The 16,169-nt window shown below is 36.9% G+C and overlaps 1 protein-coding gene across 1 annotated transcript; it reads left to right on the top strand.

The window, feature by feature from the left end:
- Positions 1-2,398: 2,398 nt before the first annotated feature.
- On the top strand, positions 2,399-16,164 carry LOC112560592 (cholinephosphotransferase 1-like). Its single transcript, XM_025232525.1, has 8 exons — positions 2,399-3,038; positions 7,569-7,716; positions 8,318-8,459; positions 8,976-9,060; positions 9,397-9,531; positions 9,927-10,085; positions 10,947-11,072; positions 11,321-16,164. Exons 1-8 carry the CDS (start codon positions 2,763-2,765, stop codon positions 11,483-11,485), a joined length of 1,236 nt encoding a protein of 411 aa, XP_025088310.1. The 5' UTR covers positions 2,399-2,762; the 3' UTR covers positions 11,486-16,164.
- Positions 16,165-16,169: the final 5 nt, after the last annotated feature.

The raw sequence follows: 16,169 nt of genomic DNA, 5'->3' as shown, positions 1-16,169 counted from the left end.
ACTCTATCCACAGTTCGCATATTGGTCCGTATTCTACAGGACGGTAACAAATTTTATTACCACTGTCAAATCTTGCATTGATCTCCAATTTAATACCAATATTGTGATAATTTGCGTTTCCACTTTGTACCAGTTTACACTGCCAGACGATCGCCCATTTCAGTCCAATATACATGTATATAGGACTAACATTGCTGTACTACATGGCTGACCGTCGCAATTAATATTTGTATTATTGTATTCTGAAACAGTGAAGCCTGTAGTGTATTTCTCTTTCGCGCCTTCGCTAGCACATACTACAGAACTGTCCCAACAGGCTGGCTCTGTAATTAAAGATACCTTGTAGTCTAACTTCTTATGTCACTTGCAGAGAAATTTTCTCCAGTTCGTTTCAGAATGGCCTCTTGCGAAGTGATCCGCTGTTAGCTTGGCGAGCCGTAACAAAGAATGTGAATAAACCAGAAGATGTCTAATACTTCGTTTTAGTAGTTAATCTGAACTGTGAATAAACGGAAGCTATGTCAGGTCATTGCAATGCTGTACAGCGATTTCAAATCCCAGGTTGTCTGTGACACGGAGCTCACAGACCCCTTCAACGTCAGTACCGGCGGGGTGAAGCAGGGCTGCATTCTGTCGCCGTTCCTCTTCATCCTGGCCATGGACTGGATCATGAAGACTTCCACCGACAGTGAGAGGAGAGGGATCAGATGGACCATGACTATGACAGCAACAACAGCGCTGGAAGACTTAGACTTTGCTGATGACATTGCCCTGCTGTCACACCGCCACCAAGACATGCAGGAAAAAACAAAGGCCTTCTCAGAAACAGCTGAAAACCTTGGCTTGAAGGTCAGCACAAAGAAAACGAAAAGTATGAGAGTGAACGCCAGAGTCCAAGACAGCATCAAACTAAATGGAGAAGAGATTGAGGAAGTTAACAGTTTCACCTATCTTGGGTCCAAAATGTCAAACACCGGGGATGCGGAGGTGGAGATTCGAGCCCAACTGGCGAAAGCCAGCCAGGCCTTCGCCTCACTCAGGAGCACATGGAAGGCAAAAAACATCAGCCAGAAGATCAAGCTGAGAATCTTCAAGTCAAATGTGATCAGCACCCTCCTTTACGGATCAGAATCTTGGAAGATGACCAAAACCATCAGTAACAAGCTTGACGTCTTCCAAAACAGATGCATCAGGCGCATACTTAACATCTTTTGGCCAAACACCATCACCAACGAAGAACTCCACCGAAGAACTGAAACCGAGTCCATCACCTCGCAGGTTCAACGAAGGCGTTGGCGATGGATTGGACATGTGCTCCGCCAGCAGACAGCAGACCTTTCCAAAGTCGCCCTATGATGGACTCCAGACGGCCGAAGAAAACGAGGCCGCCCAAAGGAAACTTGGAGAAGAACAGTGGAAAGGGAGATGAAGGGAAAGGGCTGGACATGGGGTCACCTAGAGCGGGTTTCAGCCGATCGACATCGGTGGCGGACTCTGGTTGAGGCCTTATGTGCAACCTGATGCACGAAGAGGAATAGATAGATATGTCGTCTTATGCCTCGTTTTAGCAGTTAACTGGGAAAAAATCTTCTGCCAGTAGTCCAGGGATATTAGTTCGTGGTTTCAGTCTTTGAACATACATGTAGATCCAACATTGAAGGAACAGTAGTAAAGTGTTTTTAACTCTCGATCAGCGTATACCGTTTATCCGCACTTTCTAAAATTTGAATTGCCTTCAACTGTTGTACACAAAACTTCGAGTTATCATCGCGTGATCTCCAGATTAATGATTAATAGTTGTCCATTTTCTTTAAAAGGTTGGACTACAAGAGCTGAGCTGCAACCACTCATTTTCTATAACGTTCAACATCATGTTTACGCCTACTTCAAGCAATAGATAAGAAACATTTCGCCTTGAAGTCATGTGACTTTTCCGTCAGGTAAATGCGATGCACGTACACGCAAACACAACCATCACCAAGTTGTCAGGGCAGACAATACACTAGTCACACTGTCCAAGAGTGGTTTGCCCTTAGTTTAGGTCAAATCTCGCACTGTAATTACTAACATTACTCGTAATAAAAAAAACACAAAAAAAAAACAAACGAAAACACAAGAACAATAAAAGTAATAATGTTCAAAATTAATAAAATTATTTCAGAAATTAAAAATCCTGAATGAAACTATAAAAAAAGACAAAAATAATAAATAAAATACTAAATGAAAATCGAGGCCGCAACTATAGCCATAATTCCTGGTTCGAGATTTGTCCCTTTTTTAATGAATAACTCGTGAAGTGTATCGTTTCCGAAACCATGAACTTGCTGAAACAGGAGACGCGGAATATATGTTGGTAGCGAAGAAGTCAGATAGTGTATCATCCGAGCTTTCCAAATTGCCAAATCACCAGACACTGATTCATCGTGAGTAAGGGTTTGTATGTCATACAAAATCCGAAATCCGAATTATGCATTTCAATAATTGTCTAATCTCTGTTGGTATTGTCGCATGAAAGCAGTGGATTTACTTGACGATTTCTTCTCGTCGACGTGGGAACAAGAAGACAGGTAGTCGGTGACCTGATGACTGAGCATGCGTGGTTGTCATATCCGGTTTGTCACAAAGTAGTGGATGACGTGAGGTGAAACCAATCTCACAGCTGACACCGGACTGGCTCTCTGAGGAGTATATGACTTTGCTCGCACAACACCTCTGTTCAGGCAACCTCACTTCATGTCATATAGTAGCTGCCTTGCTGTTCTATGAAGGAATTAAAACTGAACCCCGACCTGTTTACGGGTTCGGAGATGAGGTCCGGTCGGATACTTAGCGAACAGCAGCTAAAGCGACTATCAGAACACAAGTACAGTGCTGGAGGACAGTCGTTGTTGGAACCTTTTCTACAGCCGTTTTGGAGATGGCTTGTGGAGCAGATACCATTATGGGTAGCTCCAAATCTCCTTACCATAGCTGGACTCGTTGTAAACATTGTATCAACGTTAATCATCATATACTACAGCCCCGATGCGAAATCTGAGGTTAGTATTGCTATTAGTAATGATAAATAGACGTGTTGTGGTGGGGACAAATGTGTGTGAGAGATAGAGAGAAGAAGAAGAAGGGGAAAATACAATCTAAAAGGAGCATTCAACACTTAACGTGTTTTCAGTTTTCATTGTATGGTAATGCTGTTTCAGATTTGAGTAAGCAGTTCACATAATAAAATCTACCATTTGAAGAATGTAGTGTTCACTTCTTCTTGAGTTGAAAACAGCTTCATAATTACTTCACTAAGCACTGTATTTCATGCGTGACAAATACTTACACAACACATCAGTTGGTTGGCACCTAGATCGGCCCCCAACAAACATATGTAGGTCAGTACACATGCACTTATTTTATGAGCTTTGTTACATTTTATTTCCCACTATTTTCATTAGGCAAAATAAAATTGCAGCAATATAACAAGAATCATAGCATTAAGACAGTAAATGTTGAAGTGTAGCTTAAAGTTGAATTCACCAACAAGTCAAAATATTTTTACAGTTGTTATGCATGCACTCATAGAGACTATGGCGCATAGGTTATTCACACCACTACTTTGCATTCTGACAAGCAGCAGATATGCTTCACTTTTGCCCCATTTTTCAGAACACACTGCTGGATATTATTTAGATTAACAAACTTACTTTTTGGAAAAGCTGTACATGAGCTACTAATTTGCCTAAAAATGTAGTTAACTTCATGACTTAACTTTTTCTATGATGCAATATATGAAGTAAGTTTAAAATGTGCTCATTATGTATATTTTTATATTTTTGTACATACTCTCATACAATCATCGTTCAGGCTTACATATGATCTACATTCGTTCGTACACAGTGTGCAGCAAAACAGTGTAACTCTCTTCCCTTCTATATCTTCGCCTACCCACAATCAAATCATTTAAATGTGCACTAGTCCACTTCATGTCTTCCTCTGAAGATTCACTAAACTCTCAGTTTGTACTGTTTGTTTCCCGATTCCTCTTGTAGTCTTTTATATTTATCTTTCATTAGTTATCAGTGCTGTTGTTTACCCTTATGTCCTTCTTATGCTGTCTATGTCTCATTTTTGTCTCAAGCACTAAATTCTGTTTATGAGATGCTGCTCCTTTAGCATTACAGTTCTTATCAAATTCAAAGTTTTGGAAAGAGGTTAAGACCTCCTTTTTTTGTAGGAAATGTCAATTTAGTTATTGTGCTTCTAGATTTGTGCTTCTGACATTGCTGAAGACTACTACCTTGTCATTGAAGTTCATTAGTTCTAGCATGCGCTAATGAGATGTTGCTCATTCAGAGTGCTGAGGTGTGGTGCTAAGGGAAATAAAGTCTTGTCCCCTTTCTAAAACCCAGGTGAGAACAGCAATGTTCAGTTCAAAGACCTACATCCCATGAACAGGACATTTTTTTTTTCGCCCAGAATTTTTGAATATTATTTTTTTTAATGAATCCCCTCATTTTAAATAAATTTGCACTCAGGATAGCCTTTAATTTATTTTTAATTAATTCCAACTTGAAACCGAATTAGAACATTTCAAGAAATCTAGACAATTCATTGTCTCAAGAAAATGACCATTACACTCACAGAGATAAACTCTCTGACCTTTTATCATAGCAGATATAGTCATTAAAATAATCAGTTGGGATTTTTACTTATTTTATAACATGATATGCCTGTTTGATATTGTTCAGTTAATCAGATTTTTGTTGTTGTTGTAAAGGGAGTCTTGATTTTGCCACCACTGACTGCCTTTTTTCCCAAATTTCCATGAATTTTTACTAAATTACTGGCATGCATAGTTGTAGCTGTAATGAGAGCTAAACTGCCTTTAATACTCATTAGTCTTTTTATATGGTGGGTTGAATATGGGACTCGATACTGGCAACCCATCAGACCTTTAGAAGGCTAATATGTGGTGGCCAGTGAAGATGCAGGATCTATCGCTATGACTAGTTAGTCAGGGCCAGTGTGTGTATCTGAACTATAAATTATCTTGTGAGATTTTCGCTATCTCTGTGTCATGCTGATAGCCTAGCATCCTTCCTCTTCACTTATGACAGACCATTTCATCACCTGATTTTGTAAAATCAATCCTGTCATTTGATGTCTGTCAATATGATGCAGAGTTTTTACTCATTTATTATCATTTTGAAGGTCTTAGTTCTTTTGCAGATTATTTTGTTCTAAAAGCATTTCACCTTGTGTTTGTGATTTATTAATTCTTTTGTTTTGTTTATAAGTTCTGATTTAAGATTATTAAATCCTTATTAGCCACTTTTGATATTTATTTTGGTGATGCACTTATATAATTTACACTTGGTCTCCTCTGACCCTCCCTGAGGCGCTCCGGTGGAGCAACGGTTAGCGCCTGTCACCAATACAGTGAAGGTTAGCTGTCCTGGGTTCAGCTCTCGTCTCAGGCACGCTGTTCTTTCTCTGCACGTGGCATCTGTTTACAGGGCTGGCTTCTTTGCCGTCATGTAGCCTTAGTTGCTGGCACGGCGTAAAACACCAATCCCCCCCCCCTTCTTCTGACCCTTCTTCCACTCCCACCCCCTGAAACTTTCTATATTGATTGTAAAAGAAGCATTTAATAATTCACAGATTTAACAGTTAAATGATGCATGCACCAAAGCTGCAGAAAGATACCTGTTCTCATCTTTCAAGTACCCTGCTTGTGCATGCTATAGCTCAAAACATGTGTGAATGAATTCAGCTGCTTGAAATAGAAGACTGTGACAACACTATCTGATATTGTTACTCTTGTCTTTCCTAGTTTCTAATCAAAATTCGCTCAGAATAATATTAGCATATGGTGACCGTTTTATGTTTATTTTGTTCATCATTTAACTAATATCCTTTGGGGTCTACAGCATAATAAAGCAAGATTTTGGCATCATACGCTGCATAAACCTTATGTGGAGTACATAGTCATGGAGATCTTGTTCTTGAGCATTCTGTTATGTATAGGGCAACTTTAATGGCTACACTACCCTTTAGGTTCTTATGCAGAAGGTGAACCTTAAAAGGGTAGCGTAAAATGGTTTTTTAAAAAAGTGGAACATATCTGTTACCTAGAGGTGAGTATTTAGGATGTAGAAACAGAAAGTGGTACAGGTCTTTCATGCTTCTGCAATCACATATTCAGAAGTTTTAGTTTCAGGATCGTTTGGTTAAAATGAGTGATTCTGTTAAGGGGTAAACAGTTACATCTCAGAAGATACACCTGGTTTTTATATGATGCTCTAATTAAGTCAGGGTGATGATCACCCTATTCATGAAAAGACAATAATGAGCTTCGCCATTTTTGATGAAAGCAATCCATAAATTTTTTTATCACTGTAGTTATGAACAGGGGAAGATTGCCAACCATCTGCATTTCCCATCTATGTATATCCAAAGCTATGACTACACAGTAAAGTTCTAACCTGAAAGACCCAGTTAGACCTGCCAGCCCTACATTGCAAATACAGTATGTTGTAACATTGCATTGTCTCTGTTGTGATAATGTTATTTGATAATTCATTCAGCAGTATTTGATAATTCATGTTAACAATTCCATTACAAGAGGGAATCTGCCACATTTACCTTAGGCAGTGTCATTTTTAACGTTCTTTCCGCTGTTTTGTTTCTACTTACAAAACGCTATGTGCACGTCCTCTGTATTCTCCTACTGTTTCCATTCTCAAAACTCTTGACCCCTAGAGAAGAACAGGTTTTATCTTCATATCAATTATTTTAAAGATTATGTCTGCTGGGATGTTCTTTAAATATAGCTTCCTGATTCCTGCAAAGATTTTTTAATGCTTTTCCAGATGAATTGTCTGTACAATTAGCCCACATTAATGTTGATGTGAAGATAACACCTAAATAAAAGCAACAAGGTTCTATAGTAATTTGTTTTCCAGCATAGATCCATTTTTCACAATCCTTAAATAAAAAAAAAACATTTTAAAATATTTATATGTTTGTTTTATTCGTGTCAACTGTAAGACCTCATTTTGTTACAAAACATTTGAAGACAGTTAATTTTATATTGAAGGCCAACAAGGGAATAAACAACAGTGGCAATGTTGTTGGCACACATCAAAAGTAAAATGCCCAGCGGCTCCTCTAAAATGTCAATATCATATTCTCCACATTATGTTCAGTCTTACGTTCAGATAGGAAAAATACAGAATAGCAAAGGACTTAAAACAAAACCTTGCTTTAGTCCCTTCATATGCTTAAAATATTCTTCTATCCGGTACCTTAAAAGCAGCTTTAGTTGTATCATGGGATAAGTGATGTGTGTCATGCCATGTATTATAGTACACACTTCCCCATGATCTCTGCTGTCTTTAATTTGTGTCTCTGGAGTGTCAAACCCATCAAATCAATGGTGTCAATCATTAATTATGATTAATTGATGCTTTTTATCACATAAAAAAGTTTGTGAAGCAAGCCATGTAGTGATTTGCTGCTGCTTCCTCTTTTGATTATTGCAAACACTGTTAGCTAAAGTCTTGTCCATTTGACTTTTGCAGGTAAGCTGGTGGCCATTTGCAGGTGCAGCTTTGGGGCTTTTCATCTACCAGTCTCTAGATGCCATTGATGGAAAGCAGGCACGACGCACCAACTCCAGCAGTTCACTTGGAGAACTTTTCGATCATGGCTGTGATTCTGTATCTATGGGTATGGCTGTGATTCCATGTCACTAAGTGTGGTCTAGCAGTATGGTGCAACATCCAGTTGAGCACACAGCAAAGTTCAAACATTTTTAAAGAGTGCAATCATACTTTTAGAAAAAGAAACTGATGATATGCATTGACGAGCACATGCTTTGTAAGAAAGTTGTTAAATTGCATACAGATTTAATGTCTTTGCAGTTGCCATTGAGGTTTATACTTTAATGGAATTGTCAGTTTCTTTTCCACACCTTTTTCCTGTTTCTACCTCTGTTTCTTATTCATATTTGTATTTTGCCTTGCTACATGTGCCAGAATATTTTGTTGGTTCATTTGTTTTTAGTTATGAAGAGTGTTTTGTTCCCTCATGTACAGCTGTCTGTCTGGGTGAGAAAGGTTCCAAGGGTTCACACATTTTCTTTTTTTTTTTAAATTAATTTTCCATTCCAATTGACATGCAGCAATATTACACACAATTCTTGAAAAGTTTTCTGAAACAAGTCCAAAATCTGTTTCCAAAATTGGTTTTACTGCAGCCTTTGTGCTGTTTGAATGACTAACGGTCTGTTCAATAAAGCATGTTAGTTTTCACTTGTATGTCTGCACAGTGTTTGTCACACTGGGAGCCACTGTGGCACTTAACCTGGGGAAAGAAACCAACTGGATGATGTTTGAAAATTTAATGGGTTACTTTCTATTTTACTGTGCCCATTGGCAGACATATGTGTCTGGCACCCTTAGATTTTACAAGTAAGTTTTTTTTTTTTTAAAGAATAGGTCTGTTTTACATGTATAATGAAAATAGTTTGAAAAAAATGTTATTTGTTGCATCATTGTCAGTTGTATAAATTTTTCTAACATATTGTACAAAGTACTTCCAAGACAACATTTTGGAGAGACCATTTAATTGTTAAAACATTTGAAAAATAAGAGGTAATCAGTATTACAAATTAAATGTCATACTGTATTCAAAATATTATACAAATCATTTTTATTTAAGTATTAAATTATTAATTTTATAATTTTTTTATGTTTCTTTAAAAAATAGAAACAGTTAAAAGAACATTTAATTTTCACGGTCAGAGACTCATTCAAAAGTTATGCTTACCATGTTATCTTTCCTGACAAGTTTTGTTTTACTGTAATTCTTGGATTCACATTGGGCATTGGCAGTGAATTTTTATCATCTCGCAAATAAGGAAAAAACAATCAAGCATTTCCAGTTTCTGGTTGAAATTTGCACAACTTTTGTTATATTATTTTCAGGCTGGACGTTACAGAAGGTCAGATGTCTGTGATGTTAATTTACATATTCACCGCAATCTTTGGCTCAGGCTTTTGGGAAATGCAGGTTAGTGGCATCAGAACATAGGTTCAATTGAAGTTTAGTTGGATTAGAGCATGTTTCGAATTGCAATGGAAATGTTATGGCATGGAAAATGTAAGCTAATTTTTATCAGAGCATAGTAGCTGCGCGACATTGTGATGGTGAGAATTGGAGGTTAGCTCTGTCAGGGCCTGGGAGTAAAATGAAAACTGCATGCCTATATATATGTGCACTTATATAGAGCACAAGAATGGAAGAATGAATATTTGAAAGTGAGAGTTGATGTTTATTTCTTTACAGTCTAATACTATGTAGACTTACACATGCTATAAAAATGCCACCTTTTTATGACATCTGCAGTTGCCTGTCCTTTGTTTAAAAATGAAGATGCTTCCAGTCTACTTCAGCATTTTTGGTTGCATAGTACAGCTACGATCAAATTTTGGTGTCATCTTTATGGAAGGTGGTGTAGGGAAGAACGGGTCTACTGTTGCAGTTAGTAATATTTTTCTCATAATGTACACTGTTAATATTTCCACTAAGCTGCATGCTTAGCTGGTATGATAAGCAGTTGTTTTAACTCTAGTCTGGAAAAGTATGATTATACGTCTATAAATGCACCTGATGGAATCCATAGTCATTAAAGTGTGTGTGCATTTGTTTGACACTTCTTATTTCGTAAGATACTTTTTTGGGTTCTTGGAAAAGCTTTTAGACTGTGATACCCCCAGAAGTTATTAATGTGCTGTTTATGAATACTTGCAGTTATTTAGTAAATAGTGCATGTTTTTATTTACAGTTGAAATGTATGAGCCATTTGTTTATGGTTTTGTTTTCACTTTAACAGTTGATATCAGTATATGCAATAGCTTTTGATTTTTTTTTTCCAGGGTACAAGCACAATTTTTCCACTTTTTCCAATGGCAGCAGTGATTGGTCTGACACTGATGGTAGCATATAAATCTCCATCATCTGTTTATGAAAATCATCCTTGTCTTTACATACTGGCCTTTGGCATTGTGGTTGCCAAAGTTACCAACAGATTGGTGGTGTGTATTGTACTTTTAAATACTTTGAAACAAACTTGTTTCTTGTTCCTTTTCTTGGCTTATGTCTTTCAGAAAATTTAAATAATCTACCAATATTTATGTTAATAATATTTATTTACAACAAAGATTTTAACTTGTGAAAAATGCTTCCGTTTAGTATTCTTACATCTGGTTAGGGTATAGTGTATAAAGGAGATGTCTGATATTTTACTGTAAACTTGTGACTTTATCAACTCTGCAGGTTGTTCTTATAGTGTTAACTTCAGTTTTACTTAATGCTGTAGTTAAAATAATGTTATCAACTGTAACATCCTAGATAGATAACTCCACTCTTTGACTGATAATTCTATGCTATCCCTGTCATTAAATACTGGCTTTTTAGCTGCTGTGCAACAAAACAATGGAACCATCTCCCTTTCACATCCACCACTCACCCACCATCAAATCCTCAAAGTGTGCATTAATAATACATTTCTTCCACAAGCATTACTCCTAACAACAGTCTACGTAATACTAGTCCAATTATTAACCTTTCTCTCACTTTATTGATGTCTAATAACTTGTCCGCCTGCTCATCTCCTTCTGCAGAGCAATGTAACTTGCATTCAGTTTTCACCAATTGTTACCCCATTCATTCTTCAAGCAATCCTCTGTAACTGCCCTTCTGAATAAGTTGTTTTAGACTAAGACATACTTAGGCTTTTCTTGTTAAGCTTGCTACCAAAGACACAACAATTAGAGAAGCAGTAGGAGAAGCAATAGTAAGAAAGATGACAAGAGCATGTCCCTCACAGTGATGGAGGAGAAGCAAGATAGAGCTTTCAACGAGGCCTTTTAGCAGTCTCTGATTTTTGTGGACAGGTTGCACACATGACCAAGAGTGAGATGGACTTGTGGGACAGCAGTTTATTTGGTCCAGCGCTGCTTGTCATCAATCAGTACTTTGACTGTTGCTGTAATGAGTACCTGGTCCTGTGGCTTTGTCTTGTGAGTAGTGTGACCTTGTCACAACAACTGTTGGTTTTTTTGTTTTTTTTAAATCTTCTAACAAGTACAAGAGATTCTGGAAATGGTAATGACTTTGGTCTCTTAATTGTTTCAAAGTATGCCACTGTTTCATTATAATTATTCAGTGTAACAGATTTGTTTATATTTTTTTGCCATTTGTAATACCATTAACATTTCTTTATCTCTGTGGTGTATGTGGGTGTGTGCATGTGGGTGTGTGCATGTAGTTATTTGTGGTTGCAGATATGTGCCGATATTCCCTGGCTGTTTGCCAGGAGATATGTGACTTCTTGGGTATCTACTGCTTTGTAATTACATCTAAACCATCCCGTCCCACGAAAAACTCCACCAGGAACAATTTGTTATCATCAACAAGCAATGGCAGCCAATAGTTTCTGTTAGCAAGGAGAGTGTGTGTGTGTTCGCGTGTATGCATGTGCACATATATAGCTATGTGAATTTCAAGTGGTAATGGGATGGAGATCACTATTATGTGGTAAATGTTAATTTTTTAATGATGAGGCTAGGTGTGTACCTCTGCCTAGGAAATTGACAGTGATGATCACACATATTTAGATAATTTCTCAAGTGCATAATTTTTGTTATTTGTAAGAAGCTATTCATTTGTTTGCTTGTCCTTTTTTAAATAGGTAACCACTTTCAGAAACCACTTCTGTTTATATCTTGTGGTAAACACCTTTTTACTTTGCATTCACTCCACACTTTGATCATTTAGGTGGCCATTTGAACACAGACTGAAGAATTCCATGACATCTTTTATGTATTTATTTGCTTATCTTGTGGGCATGTTTTATGGCAATAATATTCTTGCAGTCTAGGAAGAATAGTTAACAATTTTTCTAGAAAGGGAAGACAATTGAGTACTTTTGTTCAATGATAAAGGAGTGATTTTGTGTGCTTATATGTATAAAACTAGAAAATATTCCACATGACCTTTAGATCTTTTTGTTTTTGTTACTGTAACTGGACATGCATTTGTTCTATAGCTGACATATGATCAGAGCTCACAAATTCATCATAATGACATTCTAGAAAATGACAGAATATAATTCAAAGTTGACATACAGTAGTATACCTTATCAGTATAGAATAAATTATTCCTTGACAGATATAAATACTAAACCCAAAGTATTGAACCTTAACAGAAGATGAATGTAAGAGAATCATTAATTCTCCAGTTACCTTTCAGTGACAAGTGACAGTGACATGATAATAAGAGAAATTACACGGAACTCTTTTTTTGCTTCCACGAAGTCTTGTTCTCCGTCACGTGACGCTATGACGTGTGGTTTCCATAGTGAGAAAGTAAACCATCATTTCAAATGATAGCCTTTTTACATTCAAACACGAGTATATTCCCTTCCAAAAAAATTTTAGAACCAAAGAAAAAAATGCATCCAAATAGTGGCTTTTGAGTTTGAAATTGTTTGTCTGATGATGTTATGTCCAGAGAGTGCAAAGAAAATTGCTAGAAAATTGGGACACCTGTCTCTGATCATTCCCTTTTGTGTGAGACCTCAGTATTTTTGCATTGAGCTATTTTGGTGGTAAAATAGAGCAATAATTTATGAGTAGAGTAGTAACTTGATGAGAACTATTTGCTCTTTCGCTAGTAGGTTGCCTCATTTCCCCTATGGTTTTGTACAGATGATGCAATATTTTACACAATTTTGTATCAAAGTACATTCAATGGTAGCTTGAAGAAAAAAATGTAAGCAGGTTTAAGGAATTTTTCTGCCTGACCGTTCTCTTATATCCCTGCTGTTAAACTTGTTTTGCAAAAAATTTTTTTTTTCTTTTAATAAGGAAACACTAAATTAAGAATAATTCAAATTTAAATAGTAGTCTGTAGTATTCAAAAGTACTCAAAATATGTAATGTTTAAAGTAGTATCGGTGGTTTGAGTACCTTCTAGCACAGTTTTGAATTGGTTTACTTTATCTCTTTAACTCGGAGCTGATACAATTTATGATACAATTATAATTGTATATTATTTTTGCTTATCTCATAAACTTGGTGTACAGATGATATTTAATGTATCATTGCTTATATACATCATTTTTAAGGAGTAATGGTCAGGCTTTAAGTAATTCCCATGAAACCTATTGCTAAATATTAAATAGTTTATTGGTCAGCAGATGTCTTTATTTTGATGCCATATTTTGCAAACATCAAGCAAAACAAAAGTAACAAATACAGTAGGATAAAGAGTCGACCAATTCACTATGGGAACAAGTAGTCCCTGCATAATAGTCCTACCTAGTATTGCCCCCACCAGAAAAGCTCAGTCATCAGAATATTGTTTCTCTGACCTATATTTTTGTAATGCATCATGATTTCTGTTAAAAACACATATCATCTGCTGAACTTCATGTAGGCAGTAAAACTTATATATATATACTTTGACTGGTCCATGATAAAACAAAGCATATAGTGCGAAGAGCCTGAACACAACAGTGTGCCAAGTCAGACAGGCTGGCAGGAACCGACCATCACAATGCCATTATGCATGTATACTCTCTAAAAAGCACTAGATTGTTGCAAGTTTCAAAAACGTTTCCTGTGCATGGTGAGTTGAAAAGATATTCATTAAAGAGAGAGAGTGTGTGTATTGTGTACATGTGCACTAAATCAAATAAAAATCTGTATCTTTTTATGGGTGCAAGTGTATCAGGTAAGTGTCGCTTGTTTTTAAAAACCTATGTCAAATTTCCGATAAAGGAAGCAATGCCCAAGAATCCTTAGCCTGCTGGTTTGAGATGGTTTTGACTGGAATATGGGAATCACAGAAATGCAACATCCATTTGCAGACAATACAAAATTATCAACTTAGAAATTAGCCTGATATATTTTGTCAGGCAATAGTTTCTTCACAGTAAACTTTTACAGCATGTACACTCCTGGCTGCCTTGCACCAGCTTGTTCTTTTTGTCACAAGATACAGGCAGCTGACAAGAAGCAAATGTGTCAGTCCTGTCATATTTTACTGTCATGTCCCATGATGGACATTCCTTGCTTGTCCTTCGGCGGTCCGGTGGCGCAACGGTTGGCACTGTCACCAATACAGTTAAGGTTGGCTGTCCTGGGTTCAACTCTCGTCTTGGGCACACTGTTCTTTCTCTGCACGTGGCATATGTTAACAGGGCTGGCTGCCTTGCCATGATATAGCCATAGCTGCTGGCACGGCGTAAAACACCAATTCCTCCCACCCACCTTTGCTTGTCCTTCAGCATTTATGTTCTTATTATAATTTACTTAATATAATGTTGCTATGTAAAAAGTTCGATTTTATGACTTTCAAGTCCTGTTTGCGGTTGCCAGACCAAATGATGTCCTGGGCCTTTTATGGCCCACAGGAGGGACATTTCCCATCTATGGGTTAGAGCATTAGGTTTCCCTGAAAGTTCTTGATCTGCAAAGCAGCATCCTTGACAATTTCTGTAAACTAGTCAAAAGCATCTCAAACATTTTAAGAAGTACCTGCCATTATGAACTTGATACAGTATTGCCCGCAAAAAGAGAAGTATAGATATCGTCACATTTTGTTAATTATTATGAAAAAACTTTTCTGATTTGTCAGCACCTGGCTTAAAAATAAGACACCATTAGTTTTAGTTTCACTGTGTGAGACTCTATATTTGTAAATAGTGTGAGGCATGTTTGAAGCAGAAGCATTTGTCAAGTTTATAATACAGAATAGTCATTTTACTCTCTTTTAGCAGGGAAGTGGAGATCCACCAGGCATATTAAACCAATATTTACTGATTGTTTTTGATCACTTGTCACTGTGTAGAGCAAAATTAACATTTTTTTCTTTTAGCAGCATCTCCCAACCCACTTAACCCTACACTTGCACCAAAAAAAATCTTTGGTTAAGTCCACAAACGTCACAAGTTACATTTTGCTTTGTATATAGTTCAACATTCTCCATGCCTGTATCCCTACCTTGTCATATTTGGGGATTTTTTGTGTGAGAATGGTAGCTGGGGGAAGGGCCATGAGCAGTTGCATTTTTAGATTTTATCTAGTTGTAAATCCACACTTGCATATGTGCACTGATGTGTTTCTATGGATTTGTAGATTATCTTTGCACCTCCTTTCAAAATAATTCCACTTATTTTGATATCCTTCATCTGAAAGTTGCAGAACCCTGTAAACTACTCTCTGGGGGCTACAGAATTTTGTGCAGGTCACCTGTTGGTACCATAATTGTGTGCTTGCAAAATTAATGTCTGAAACGCTAATGCTAGATCTCTCAAGTGTATCAAATGGTTGTAAACATTCGTTTTCAAACCTATTTAAAAGCAAATGGATCTTCAAAATGCACAACAATTTATCTGTAAAGAATGCACAAGCTTAACATTTGGACAATGCCAGTGTGAATGTTTTTTGTCTGGTGCCATTTGAAAGTCCACTGAGAAAAAAAAACTCACTTGTTTTTTCACAAGGAGCAGAGAAAAGTGGAATGTTTAGTTGTCCCTTGATGTACAACAGCTGCCTCAGTCTTCTTCTTGGCTACATTGTTTTGGATTAGCACTAGGTTGTAATTTTATTGGAGCACTAGAAATGCATTATATACACACTTGCTGATAGCATGCAGACAACTATTGGAACTGCTGCTGGTGAAGTCAAAATGTCAGTGTGACCGGTCCCCAAAGAGTGTATTTAATTTTATTTTATTTTATTTTTTTTTTAGGTTGCCATACATGTAATAGTTTGTTGTATTTGGAAAGTAAGGGTCTGTTTCTGTGGTGATGAAATGTTTGGTTTTGTTGGAAGTGCAGGTTGCAACAAACCAAAGATCTGCTCAGGGACGTCTTCCTCTCTGCTTAATCCATCCGTGATAATGCACTTGGAAGACGAGACCTGTTGTGTCTGTCAAAATAAGTGTCTTTCCATCTTTTATTTTCCTTGGTCACTAGATGCAAGCAGTTAAATATTCCACAAAGAGTATTCCAGAAAATTGGATTGTGACTGTTTTGCATGATTTTATTTCTGTTCTCTGCGAGGTCAAAGAACACAGTGAACATTAATAAAACATTTAATGTCATTGAG

Source organism: Pomacea canaliculata, linkage group LG3 (assembly GCF_003073045.1).
Source record: "Pomacea canaliculata isolate SZHN2017 linkage group LG3, ASM307304v1, whole genome shotgun sequence".
NCBI lineage: Eukaryota > Metazoa > Mollusca > Gastropoda > Architaenioglossa > Ampullariidae > Pomacea > Pomacea canaliculata.
Note: the sequence above shows the minus strand (reverse complement) of the source record. Positions and strands in the feature narration are given on the sequence as shown.

What these genes read in the sequence shown, in the direction of transcription:
- LOC112560592 (XM_025232525.1), top strand. Translation starts at nt 2,763, where the DNA reads ATGAAGGAATTAAAACTGAACCCCGACCTGTTTACGGGTTCGGAGATG. An exon ending in GCCCCGATGCGAAATCTGAG is followed by an intron (nt 3,039 to 7,568) that starts GTTAGTATTGCT and finishes TGACTTTTGCAG; the next exon opens with GTAAGCTGGTGGCCATTTGC. An exon ending in CTGTGATTCTGTATCTATGG is followed by an intron (nt 7,717 to 8,317) that starts GTATGGCTGTGA and finishes ATGTCTGCACAG; the next exon opens with TGTTTGTCACACTGGGAGCC.